We start from the raw sequence: 12,586 nt of genomic DNA on the forward strand, positions 1-12,586 counted from the left end.
TCTTTTACTAATCCTGCCTTAAGATTCTCTGGAAATTTTTCTAAATCTACAATTTGGGTCAATGGTGATATTCCTGGACTAAATATATATATTTTTATTTTTATGCCAAATCTGTAACATAACATTACTTATTGGGTTTTTTATTTCTATAAAACATTTTTTATTTTGTGTAAAAAGAAAATAATCCTTATCCTTTATCTCCCCTAACTCCATTTCTCCCCAAATCAATTTTTCTGATCCATATATCATATTAGGGACATATCTTATTTGATTAGCTATATAATATTTATTAATATTTGGGATACCTCACCCTCCTTCTTTTTGAGGTGCATACCATAAGCTTTTATTTATTCTTGATTTTTTATCTCCATTGAAAAAATTATTTATGATATTTTGCCACTGTCTTAACTGCTCTTCTGTTAATGTTATTGGTAGCATCCAAAATAAAAAATTAATTTTAGGTAAAATCTGTAAGGTTTACTCTGTTCGTCTAGAGCAGTGTTTCTCAACCTTGGCCACTTGAAGATGTGTGGACTTCAACTCCCAGAATTCCCCAGCCAGCCATTCTATGCATGTAGGATGTCCATGTAGGACTCCTTGACCGTTTACTGTTAGTGCGACCACCCCTTTGCAGCAATACTTGGGGACAGAGGGTATTTGCTATCAATTGCTCCCTCCTATTCTCACCCCATGCCTTCCCTGTATCTGTGAACCAGAGTAACTTAGAACAGGTATTTTTCAGAAGAATGCAATACCTGTTGCCAGAAACAAGTAACAGGGGTGGAGGAGGGGTGTGCATTGGGAGCTCTTTCTCTCACTGCACCCAGCAATTCTTTTAGTGACTGCCATCTATTATAAGGTAACCTGACTGGTGGCTAAACTTCCAACTCTAAGCATTCACCTAGAGTCGCCTCCCCTCAGAGTTAGGGAGTGTGATTGGCGGTTATTGTCCTGCCTCTGGGAGACATGTGGTGGGAGGAGAAATGACCCTTGGCCTGTAATAAGTAGGTAAGGGGAGCACTCTTCACTGGCCTCATTACTGTGGCAAAATAGTGATCAGCAACAGATGAAGCACAACTTTTCTTTCAGCTTGATGGATAGCACTTTAAGTTGGCCATGAGGAAGAACCTTTAATCAAAAGAGTAAAATAGTGTTACTGGTAAGGTAGAAAAAACTAGATATTGTATAACTTCAAAAGCGCAACTTCAGAATTTTTCTTTTATGAATCAGAACATTCCCTGTGTTGGGTGAAATAATATTATGTTGGAAGATACCTTTTTTGCTACTCTGTATTGGACCCTGAAAAACAATGATTTGCAGAGACTATGGTTTGTTTTGTATTTTTGCTTTGACAGATCCTTCAGAGACTGGGGGAAAAAAACCCCTGCCAGTCATGATGGTTTCAGCTTTAAGTTTTTGTATCAGTACTGATTTGTATCAGCATCAGCTTCAAGTTTTGAATGCTGGCAATAGTTAATCATCACACTATATTGATTTAATTTTTCCAGTCCACTGGGAAATCGATGATTACTTGAAAATCAAGCTCTCCAAGGAAGTGGATATCAACAGAAGAGGGATTCACATCTCTCTATCATTTACTTTCAGAGACGTTTCCAACTCACCATTTTACTTAATGGTCAGCTGTGCCTTCATTGTGACTTACTATCATTAGCAAATGCACCCATACTGACACATCAGTTGGTTGGTGACTTATGACAACAATTGCAGAAGTCAGTTAGGACCTCAGTGGGATGGTTGACCCAATTTGCAGGAAAAAAAAATGGTCTCCATGAATGAATCATTACAATTGACACTGTTTCATTCCACCAAGAAAGATGCGGGACCAGGATATAATTTTACCTGAGCAATCCAATCATGATATAAAATAATACAGTATTGTGCAAACTAATAAAATAGTTTAGCACCTTGGAGGGATAGAATCAAGATTTTTAATTACTTACGATAAAAAATGTTAAAGAATTGTATATAGAAGTTGCTTTTGCACCGACGGTGAGTCAGAACTAGATGCTGTAACATATAGGTGCAGCTTCTTTACTCCTTCATGCAGACATTTCTGTGTTTATTGGTTGCATTTATTGTGTTTCCTATGTTTTTATTTCTTTTAAAGCAAATCTCTCTTTCTCCTTATTCATCAGCTTCATATAAGATACAGAGATAGTCAACCCATCATGAAGTATCGCTGCCCTAAAAAAAAATCAGTGCCTTTGCTCCAGTTAATTGGCAGTGCCACTTAAAGGAATAGGGACAGCTGTCACACTATGATGTTCTATCACATCTTTAATATTTTCAGCAGCTGAGATGCATAATTCCAGCTTGACCTACTGAATTTGCTGCCCTGGATGGAACTCACATCTCCATTTAGCACTCAGAATTGCTGAAAATGTATGTAAAAGTCATTTATGTAGCTACTCCTCTCTATTTCCTGCAAAAGCAAAACTGCCCTGACCACCACTTTGCTTTTGAGGGCTAAGTACCTCCTCTGCCTTTCCCATTTCAGGCTTGATCTGATAATCATTTGTAATTTCTGGAATGGACAGTGGGGAAAAGCTATCTTAGTTGCCTAGCAATTGCAGGCTTTGTCTCTCGACCATTTTGGGTGATTCAGTCTGAGTCACAGGCAGAATGGAAAGGAACAGTTAATGTAGTCAACTAAGATGTCGTTTGGAGGGATATATACTTAGGTGGATACCATATGATGTCTCTTCCACCCTCAAGACCTGTATATTTTAAAATGACTATATGCAACTGTTGCCAATCCCACCATACATGCAATATCATGATTGTATTCAAAAACTATGGGAAGAAGCAGAATAAGCCAATAGAAGAGAATATGTGTAGCTCAGGGTTGAACTGTGGAGTCCCTGGAGTTCTCTGAGCTGTTTTCTTGCAAATGTTTCACTACATTTCATTCATAATAAAAGCCCATCCCATTCTAGCACTGAAGATGTTACCTAGCCGGGCAATGAAATGTTTGCAAGAAAACAGCCAAGCTCAGAGACCTCCAGGGACTCCACAAACAGAATAAGGTTGAACATACTTCAATGGTAACAACTCTCATGTCCTTAAAATAGTTAGAAAACAATTATTCATATTATGGGTTTTGGCCTTTTCCCTTTTCATGCAAGTAGTTCCAAACTTGCATTTAGTACTTTTAGCACAGCTGTTGATTGGTTGGTTATGAAAGTGATATGAGAGACATTTCACTGATGCTAATATTAATATTGGAAATGTATTGCTATAATTCATCTCTATTTCTTTCTCCATTTCCTGGTCAAAGAAATGTTTTTTGTGAAAGAATAAAAATAAGACATTCCACAGGATAAACAAAATATTTCTATCAGATCTAAGTCCAATGCTAGGATTTGCCTCTGAACTAAAATGGAGGAAACCTAATGATCCACACATAATTAAAATGATTTCTAGGAGTAACATAGTCAACTAACAGAACAGTCTAACTGAGGCTGGGGCAGGGGATCTCTAATGCAGATGCTAAGATTTTCTGTGGCCCACTAGTCTAATGCTAGACATGCCAGAAGTGGGTGGCTGTTGTTCCCCCCCTTTTGTCCCTGGTTATGTTTTAAATTAGTCTTCTGGAAGTTTCAGTGGGAGGAAAATAACTACACCAGCTGCTAAGCTGGCATTTTTTTCTTTAAAAACAGATTTTTGAAAGGAAGGAACCAAAAGGTCCTCAAATCTTCTACTTCAACTGAGATGGCAATGGCAGAAATGCCCAGGAAATGTAATTAACCAATATTTCAGTAAATAAGATTCTGCCTTGTGGCACTTCAATCCAACTCTCTATGGGATTGCCTCCTAATTTGCATATAATGCTGCATATAAACTATACAGTTATAATTAAGCATCCATTTCAAGACCAGGTCTTTTGTCTTTTGGCATGAAATCTGAGATTTCATGGGCTTGAGATTTTTTTCCCCCTAAGGAGGAGATTAACAATGGACCTATCCTTTTCTGATAACTGAAAACAATTTTTTTTTTAATCTTGGGAGACTATTTTTATACATCTTTGTATAATTGCAATTTTAAAAACAGCAGCATGTTGGAGAAAGAATAGTGGGAAAAAAAGGATAAAATGTCCTCTCCCCAAACTACACATTTCTGTTGCAGCTCCTGATAACTGTGAATAGAATCTGTTAGTTTGATCCTAAGTTGCTACAGCAATAACTTCACTTAACTGCTCTTGGCTGGTAGAGACCTGAAGAAAAATCACAAGATGTTCTTATTATAACATCTATATTTTTCTAGTTATATAACATAAGTGCTTTGCGCTGAAGTCAGAGGAATACCAAGGAAAACTATGGACTATTGTTTCAACCCTACATCTTGGCATTCAGGTGACAACCTGGATCAGTATGACTTCCTTTGCTGCCTACTGTGTAAATGTACTCAGAGTGACAAATCATAACACCTTCCCATGACTTAATACAAAATGTAGCTGTGTGGCTTGACACAGATTGCAGAATACTGCAGTTTACACCTCCACACTGAAGGTGAATTAGGAAGAATAATCAGCCCACTGTGTGGGCTGCTGATCTATTTTTTATACAATCATAAAGTCCTTCTCATGCCAGTGAGTTGCAGCAATTAATCTACCTTTAAATAGCAGGCAGGATTTGTAATCTTTGCAGGGAAATATAACAATATATTTTTAAAATGTTAATGTTTGTGAACTTCCTCAGAAGTTAGTTAGCTTTGGCCAAGATTTCTCATTCAACCATTGTGCAAAAAACATCATCTATTTATTCTTTCAGTAATATTGAAGGTGTTCTGTAACCTAGGCTCCATCTTTTTATAACTAGTTCTAATGGCCAGAGATTGGGTGCTTCTCGTATCATGAAAGCTGATTAGAAGCTTTAGAGAGCTGACAAATATTTTTGTAGAATGTGTCCTAATATTGGACAAAACAGGGGCTCAGATAAAGGGGGTGACATGCCTCCTGGCCATTCCGTCAGATTCTCCCCAGCCATATGTCTCTTCCAGAAGATTGAAATGGGGTTGCTTCTCTTAGGCTGTCCTGCTGCCAGTAAAGAAATATGGTTCACTTGCAATTAAATCACCATGGATGAGAAAGAGTGTCTTTTGTCTCAGGCAGCAAAGGGTCTAGAACTGATCCTGCATCTAAGAGTGATCACAACAGTCATTTGCATCACTGGATCTTTTACTTGCACCTGGGTCATATTCCATGCTACTCTTTGGATAAACTGAATTTGGAAACAGTGGGAAGAGTTAAGAGTGTCATTTCTTTCCTGAGAATAATACTGCTGGGGATGTAATAGTATTGCTCCTTCTCATTGATCTCTTGAATGCTGGAGGAGCATGACAGTTCAGCCACTGTGTGGTAACTTCAGTGATGCCAGTTTTGAAAGGTAGGGATTGGCTTTTGGTCATTTTGAATTGAATATGCAAGCTACTGGAAGATATTTAGTATTAGTCATTTTATTTGGTATACACTCATATCTAGGGCAATATAAATCCTATCACACTGCAAAAATTATGATAATTCTGATCTCTGACAATTATCTACAAATGCAAGCCACTATGTCACTAAAAGAAAAGTGTGTTAAGCTGTTATTATCTCTTGAAGGAAAATGATACTTGCTATTCAGAATTATAAAAATTGAATATGAATTTGGAGAACAATAGAGAGAATTTGAGTCATAATTATATCTGGCTTTGAAGGTTTTACCTACTATTTGCATAGAAACATTGGGTAAAGTATAGTCATCTTATATATACTGTTCTCCTGGGTATTGTAGAAGCTGCAGAAATATTAGCTGTGGTTTGTTCTGCTGAAGCCATCGTTATATTCTAATTGTAGCAGGATTTTTTGTTTGTTGGTTGGTTTTTTGTGCCTTTGGTCAGTGTTGACTCCTGGCAATTGTCTTAATGAGTCCCTGCAGCTTTCTTGGCAAGATTTTCAGAAATGGTTTGCCTTTGCCTGCTTCCTAGAGCTGAGAGAGTGACTGGCCCAAGGTCACCCAGCTGGCTCCATGCCTAAGTTGAAACTAGAACTCAGTCTCCCAATTCCTAGCCTGATGCCTTAACCACTATACCAAAGTGGCTCTTTACAATGGTAGCAGTGAAAAAAGCCACTTAGAAATCTTTTAAGGCTATAGGTCATAATCAGTGATGTTCCATTTTCATTTTTTATGAAGAGTTCTCCCTTTCAATCCTTTTCCATATTCCTAGCTGTGTAGTTCAAATGAACTCACCACACACTTTGTGTTACAGTGACGCAGGTGATTTCAGGCCCAGATTTGGACTTGAAACAGTTGTAGCCACATCTGTTTAAGAATAAGAAGGCCCCAGTGATCAGGAACTAAAGTATACATCTGGAAAAGCTGGGAGCAGAATCTGATATTGACAGGCCAAGCAGAATGTCATGTTTTTATTTGATCTTTTTTTATTAACCTTGGTTTTATATTACCTGGCAAAGGCTGACAGGACACATTCCTCTTCTTTCTGTGCCTGAGGGTGATATTATTCTCAAGTCTTTTGTCATACTGTTTTTGTATCCCTTTGATGTTTTGCCAAGAACATAGTTCAGAGCATGTACAAAGAAGAAAGCTATCCTGGAAGTATATGACTCTGACACTTATGTTCTCTTGTGTTCCTTTGATGTTACAGTTGAATGTACTCTAGATCCACCATACCCTTGATATTTTGCATTTTAAGGAGTATGTGCAGATATTTTTCATTACTTTCTTGTAAAAGTTCACTGCCAGCTCTATAGCATAAGGGAACAGTTATTCATACGGTTGCCAACTCATTTAAAGAACATTGTCAGCTTGGCATTCTATTGTGAATTGGAGATTCTAACACTTTGTGGACCTTGGGGACTGCACTGTCACTCTCTTCATGGGCCAGCTTCTTCTGCCCTTAAACGCTCATTTGCAGCTGAATGCTTATAGAATAGCAGAGATGACCCCATAAAAGATTAGTTCGCCACATGTTTCAAATATCTGAGTCCTCCTCTTATACATCAGAGGGTGAAATAGTCTTAACTGCTTCTTGAGTACAAAGTGAAAATGAGGGTGCAAGACCTCATCCATCTCTGGTCTAAAAGTGTTTAAAGGCAATGTCCTTGAAAGTGATATCAGCAACTGAATTTTACTGACTCTGTAATTCCACCAGGTTTTCACAATAATATTACTCAATAACTGGTTAAAGGCATCGGTAAAATATTGCAAAGTCTCAGTTTCTTTTTGTTTCTCAGTCCTTTCTGGGTAAGCTTCTGGCCTCACAAAAAGAGCACTAATTTACAATAACATTATTATTATTAGTGCACACTAGAAAATTGCTATTCAATTGAATCTTTTAAAATAAAATCATAGTAATGAAAAGATTTATCAATAATTTCAGCACCATATCAGGCAATGATTGTTTAGAAACGTTCTTATGATTTTTTTGTATTTGTTTTTAATGCTTCTGGAAAGTTTATGAGAAAGGTAAGAAGTTTCTTTAGAAGTTTTATGTTCTAAAGATATAGTACCAGAAAACATTTGGAACTCACAGATAGCCAAATATACACTACAGCTGATACAGATTTGGCAAAGAGAGGGGATTCAGGAGAAGTAGCAAACAATCTCATACTGTACTTACTGTCTGTGGGTTTGGAACTGAAGCTTTTATCAGCATGAAAAATATACAAGGGCAATTTCAGTGGAAATAAACTCCTGACTTACTGTCTGCTGTATTATGTATTGCAATCACTAGTTCTGCAGTAATCAGGGGACACTAGTGGTCCTTATTCATTTGTTTACTTCATATTCTGATTTTTTTTTCCTCTCATAAAAATGAAGATGGTACACATTGTATTTTATGGTGGTTTCCCATAGCAGGCATTGATGGGATTCATTCTTGAGTTTCAGTAAAAAATATTGCTTCATATATCTTCAATTTATCCTCTGGAATAACTCTACAAATTTGTCTGTTTGGACCACTGTCCTCAACCTGAATACTACAGATATTTTTCTTTCTTGTCATAGTGGGCTACAGAGAGAAAGGGGAAGGAGGGGGAGAGATAACCCATGGTTCATGACATCATCATGCATATGATGTTGTATTTTGTGATATTGGCTGTAACAGATGCTACATTTCTCACCTCATTGCCATCAACATTGATTTTTTAAAAAAATTATAGTTCAGGGAAAGGAAGTAATATCTCTTTCTATATCATTCCCATCTAGGAATCAGTCAATGTGTTATAAAGCATGTTCTTGATTTCTTGCAATCTTCCATTTTGGAATGCACTATATTATTTCATTCTTGTGTGTCTCTATGTGTGAGCATGTCATTGAGTAAAAGGATACATAATAAAACTAGAAAGGCTGGTTTGGGATGAATAATGTCTTTCCAGAACTTTGATATCTATGTTCTATCTAGTACTGGGATTAAAAAAAAAATGTCTATAATCTTGCTAAGTTTAAATGGTGACTAATGAACCTATAACCAATTTTCACTGAATGTTCTTTCATTTGTGCTAATACAGTTTTAAGGATAGGGAAGGGATACACACATCCAATTCCTCTGCTGATTAACTAACAAAATTTTGCTGCTTCCAATGCTCTGTTCAAATCTTACTTTGTAATATAGCTATTAACCTTCCATACATATTTGATACTTGGCCTTGAGCCATATATAGAGTTTTAGAATTGGTAACTGATCTAGATGGACCTCCTTTTGCCCACAAAATTATATGTCTATTGCTATTACCGTGTAACCCCATGCCTAGACAAAGTTCTCATCAGATCTTCAGGTGAGCTGTTTTCTTCTTCTTAAATAAATCCTTATAGGACTATTCTATTCTATATCTAACCTTTAAACTAAGCTTGCTCACCTGCAAAATTATTTTTTTAAAAAATGGATGCAAAGGGCAAAATATTTGGGGAAGCTGTTACAACATGATATGCTCCAATATGTTAAAATGCTTCCTGGATGTAGTGAGGTGGGATTTTTGGGGGGCGGAAGGGGGTACTTGCAAACTTTCTAATGGTAGAATTTTATTTTATATAATATAATATTTAGTTTTCAATACACCTGCATTTTAAATTTATATTCTGTAGAATATGCATTTAGAAAACACAACATGCTTTTTTCTAAATTTGGTCTTTATTGATCAAAATTAATATGCTTTAAATTAATTGGTTTGTGGAGCAGCCTTGAAGACAGTTACCAAATTTTGATAGCAATCGGTATGCATTTATCATTTTTTATAGAATTATGCAAATATGAATGGTGAGGTGTCACTGTGAATATACACATGTTCTGTTTTAGGAATTGGAATTAGCGTAAAAAAGAGCATGCTGTTTTTTTTAATCCATAGGAGAACATGTAATGCTTTTGGTTCCAATCATAATGAGCCTTCAGCTTCTACATAATTTATTTTACAGGCAGCTCAAGGAGGTGGTCATAGAACCCTACTGTATGGCCATGCTATTCTGCTCCGACATTCTTTCAGTGGAATGGTAAGACATGGTGGTGGCTGTAAGCCTGTCACATGGGGATGGAGAGAAGAAAGGGCAACAGAACAAAACTAATAAAATCTTGGATGGAGCTCACTAAAAAAATCTGCTATTCCAATGCCATCTTGGGCCCTCCCCAAGTTGGGATGAAATTTCCAAGTCTGCATCACAGCACACCCTTCCCCTGAGATAGAATAAATAAATCATTTATCTCAACCAGGTACCGTAGAGGGCTGTAGGGGATGGCTTTGAAGGACAGTGGGGAGATCTGTTACCAAGGCAACAATCAGACAAGTGTGGTTTGACCCCATTCCAAGAAATAAATTTAAGAAAACACTTCAGACAGGCCCCTACCTCATTCACATGGAGATAAAGCAAGGGAGGAGGGGAGCACATTCAGACTCACAAGAATGTTGCTATACTGTAGCTATTCTAATAATAGTAATTATAGACCCTTATTGGTCTAAAACTTGTAGACTTCTCAATCAGTATGGCCAATTTTGGGAACTCCAGTAGTCCCAAAACCATCTCAAAGTACTCAGATTCAGGCTGAATTGGAGTCTCATCGCAATAGTGCTCAGTGTATATAATATTTGCACACCTCATTTTATATTGTACAAACTGTTTGAAGCCATTCAGTAAATGTGTAGTTTTGATACTAGTTTCCTCTATTGAATTCCAAGATTATTTCCTCACCTTTCATATTTTTAAAAAAAATTAAAGTTTTTTTTAAATAAAAATTGTCTAGATTTTAAATTCTCTTTGAAATCATTCATGGCAACTAAACTACAGCACAAAAATATTCCAAATTGATATCTATTCATTTCAATGCAAAAAGAATCTGAAATATTCCCACTTATTCAAGAGAACAGCAGGTTCATATCTCTGAATTCAGATCCAAGGCTACTTTGAGACACACCTAGACAAAATGATTTGAAGGGTCTTACTAACTTTAAAATGTTTTTCAGTATTTGACATGTCTGACAACATCAAGATCTCAGACGGATAAACTTGCATTTGATGTGGGCCTACAGGAAAATGCAGCCGGTAGGTATGCAATGCCCATTTTACCTCAAACAAAATATCACCTTAAGTCAGAAGGCTTAAAATGTCTGTAATTTGCTTGTAAAATCTAGTTTATCAGTCATGTAGGGTTGACATAATTTTAAGGGTTGATGTAGCTTCTAGTTTTGGCTGCCTGCCTAGAACTGCTAAAAGCAGAATAATTATTCAGTACTTGGCAAATTACAATATATGATTAGTATCCTGTTATGCATTCACGTGGTATGTTGTATTGTGCAGGTCTACTGTATGACAAGCAAGTCATTTTACATATGCATAGAGACTATATTTATTATGTTATACAAAATTATTCTGTAACAAAATATATGAATTGCAGTTATGGAAACAAGCTAAAATTAGGCGAGCATGAATACTGATAATTCTTGCTCTTATCCATGGAGAAAAAGAAAAAGAAAGTTCATTACTTGTTGCTACATGCAGAAAAAGCATTAATAAAAACAAAAGCCTGCTGAGCCAAAAAGTGTAATTAGCTCTGTTTAAATATGTGTCACATTCAGTCATATATACTGGGTTCAGCCCCAAGGCAATTCTGGTAGGCTATACATTGACTTCTGCAGCCCATACCTAGATTTGTTTCAGCAGGCTCATTGAGGAACCCTAAGTAGAACATCCATATGATGGGAACCCTGTAGGAGATACCAGCTGTGAAATTTCCTTCCAGCCATCTGTGGAGAACCTTCACTTTCTGAGTACATTTACCCATTCACTGTCTCACTGTGTGACTGACTCATTGGCAGTCTTCATGTGGAGGAGATTAAGAATTCAGTAGATATGTTTTCATATTTTTCAATATCCTAAACTTATTATTTTGAAATGGTCTGAGAATTTTCCCCCCACATGTAATGTAAGCACTTCTGCTTACTATAGGTGAAGCATGCTGGTGGACCATACACCCTGCTTCTAAACAAAGGTCAGAAGGAGAAAAGGTACGGATTGGAGATGATCTTATTCTAGTTAGCGTGTCCTCTGAAAGGTACCTGGTAAGCATCTAAGAGTATTCATAATAACTTTGATGTGATTCCTTAACACTTTTGTTGAGTTTTATGCTTATTTTTTTCCACTTAGAAACATACCTATTTCTTCTGCATGCCTTTTCATAGAATTATGATCAGGGCATCTTATAAATTTGAAGGAAAAAAACCCTTCTTGACGTTCTCTTACATTTCAAGAAGAGTCAGGGAATAAAAGATAACTTGGAGAGGCTTGAAGTGGGATTGTGAAAAATCAACTTTAGTTTCTGTTGAAATAAATTGATGAAACAAATTATTAAAATCCGTTTTAATGAAAGACTCCAACAATGAAACAGGAAGGATTAGAAAATGATGAAGAAGAAAAACAAAAGACTGCTGCCCAGAGTGAGCATGGCAAAACTGTTTTTTCTTTAATATGGCATAAATTTGAGCTTGAGAAAAAGCAAGTGGAATGGAGCAAATTGGTGTCAATTCACCAAATATTGGGGTTGACTTTTTTCCCAGGTCTTATAAATCCCAAGACCTAAAAGTTAAAGGGTGTAGTTTTATACTTCCGTTGCAATAACAATAATTTTTTTGTGTTTTCACTTGTTCTCTTTACAGCATCTTTCTGTGGCGTATGGAAACATACAAGTAGATGCTTCCTTTATGCAAACACTCTGGAATGTGCACCCCACTTGTTCAGGAAGCAGCATTGAAGAAGGTTCGTTAAGTTACAGTTATACTGCTAGTTGAAATCATTATTTATCTGCAAGTGTGCATTGTAACTTCTGTAGCTAAAAATAGAGTTGCTGTTCAGATGTTAATGCCTTTGGGTATTGTATGGTTTCTAATGTGAAACCTATTCTACTATAAACCTTGCAGCCTGTGGAGTATTTAGGATCCTGAATTAAAGTAAAGACGTCTGTGCATAGACCATTCTGCCTTTAGTTACAGTGGAAAGGTGTAATATAGAATTCCTGGCTGGCTTGAACAGAGAAAAAGTAGAAACATGAGTTGAAAGAGTTCTTGTAGTTCTGCTACAAATGA

General features: G+C 36.6%; 1 protein-coding gene across 1 annotated transcript in view; it reads left to right on the forward strand.

Annotated features, from left to right (window-relative positions):
• RYR3 (ryanodine receptor 3) overlaps nucleotides 1-12,586 on the forward strand; it is a 256,028-nt gene that overhangs the window by 27,341 nt on the left and 216,101 nt on the right. The window contains exons 4-7 of the mRNA XM_088145058.1: nucleotides 9,432-9,506; nucleotides 10,472-10,550; nucleotides 11,454-11,566; nucleotides 12,161-12,260. Coding sequence (XP_088001184.1) covers nucleotides 9,432-9,506; nucleotides 10,472-10,550; nucleotides 11,454-11,566; nucleotides 12,161-12,260 — 367 coding nt within the window. The remainder of the gene's footprint in view (nucleotides 1-9,431; nucleotides 9,507-10,471; nucleotides 10,551-11,453; nucleotides 11,567-12,160; nucleotides 12,261-12,586) is intronic.

The sequence above is a fragment of the Python bivittatus genome, unplaced genomic scaffold (genome assembly GCF_059951505.1).
Source record: "Python bivittatus isolate LINGU-HERP-01145 unplaced genomic scaffold, Pbiv_v1 ctg000480_np1212, whole genome shotgun sequence".
In the NCBI taxonomy this organism is placed as follows: Eukaryota; Metazoa; Chordata; class Lepidosauria; order Squamata; family Pythonidae; genus Python; species Python bivittatus.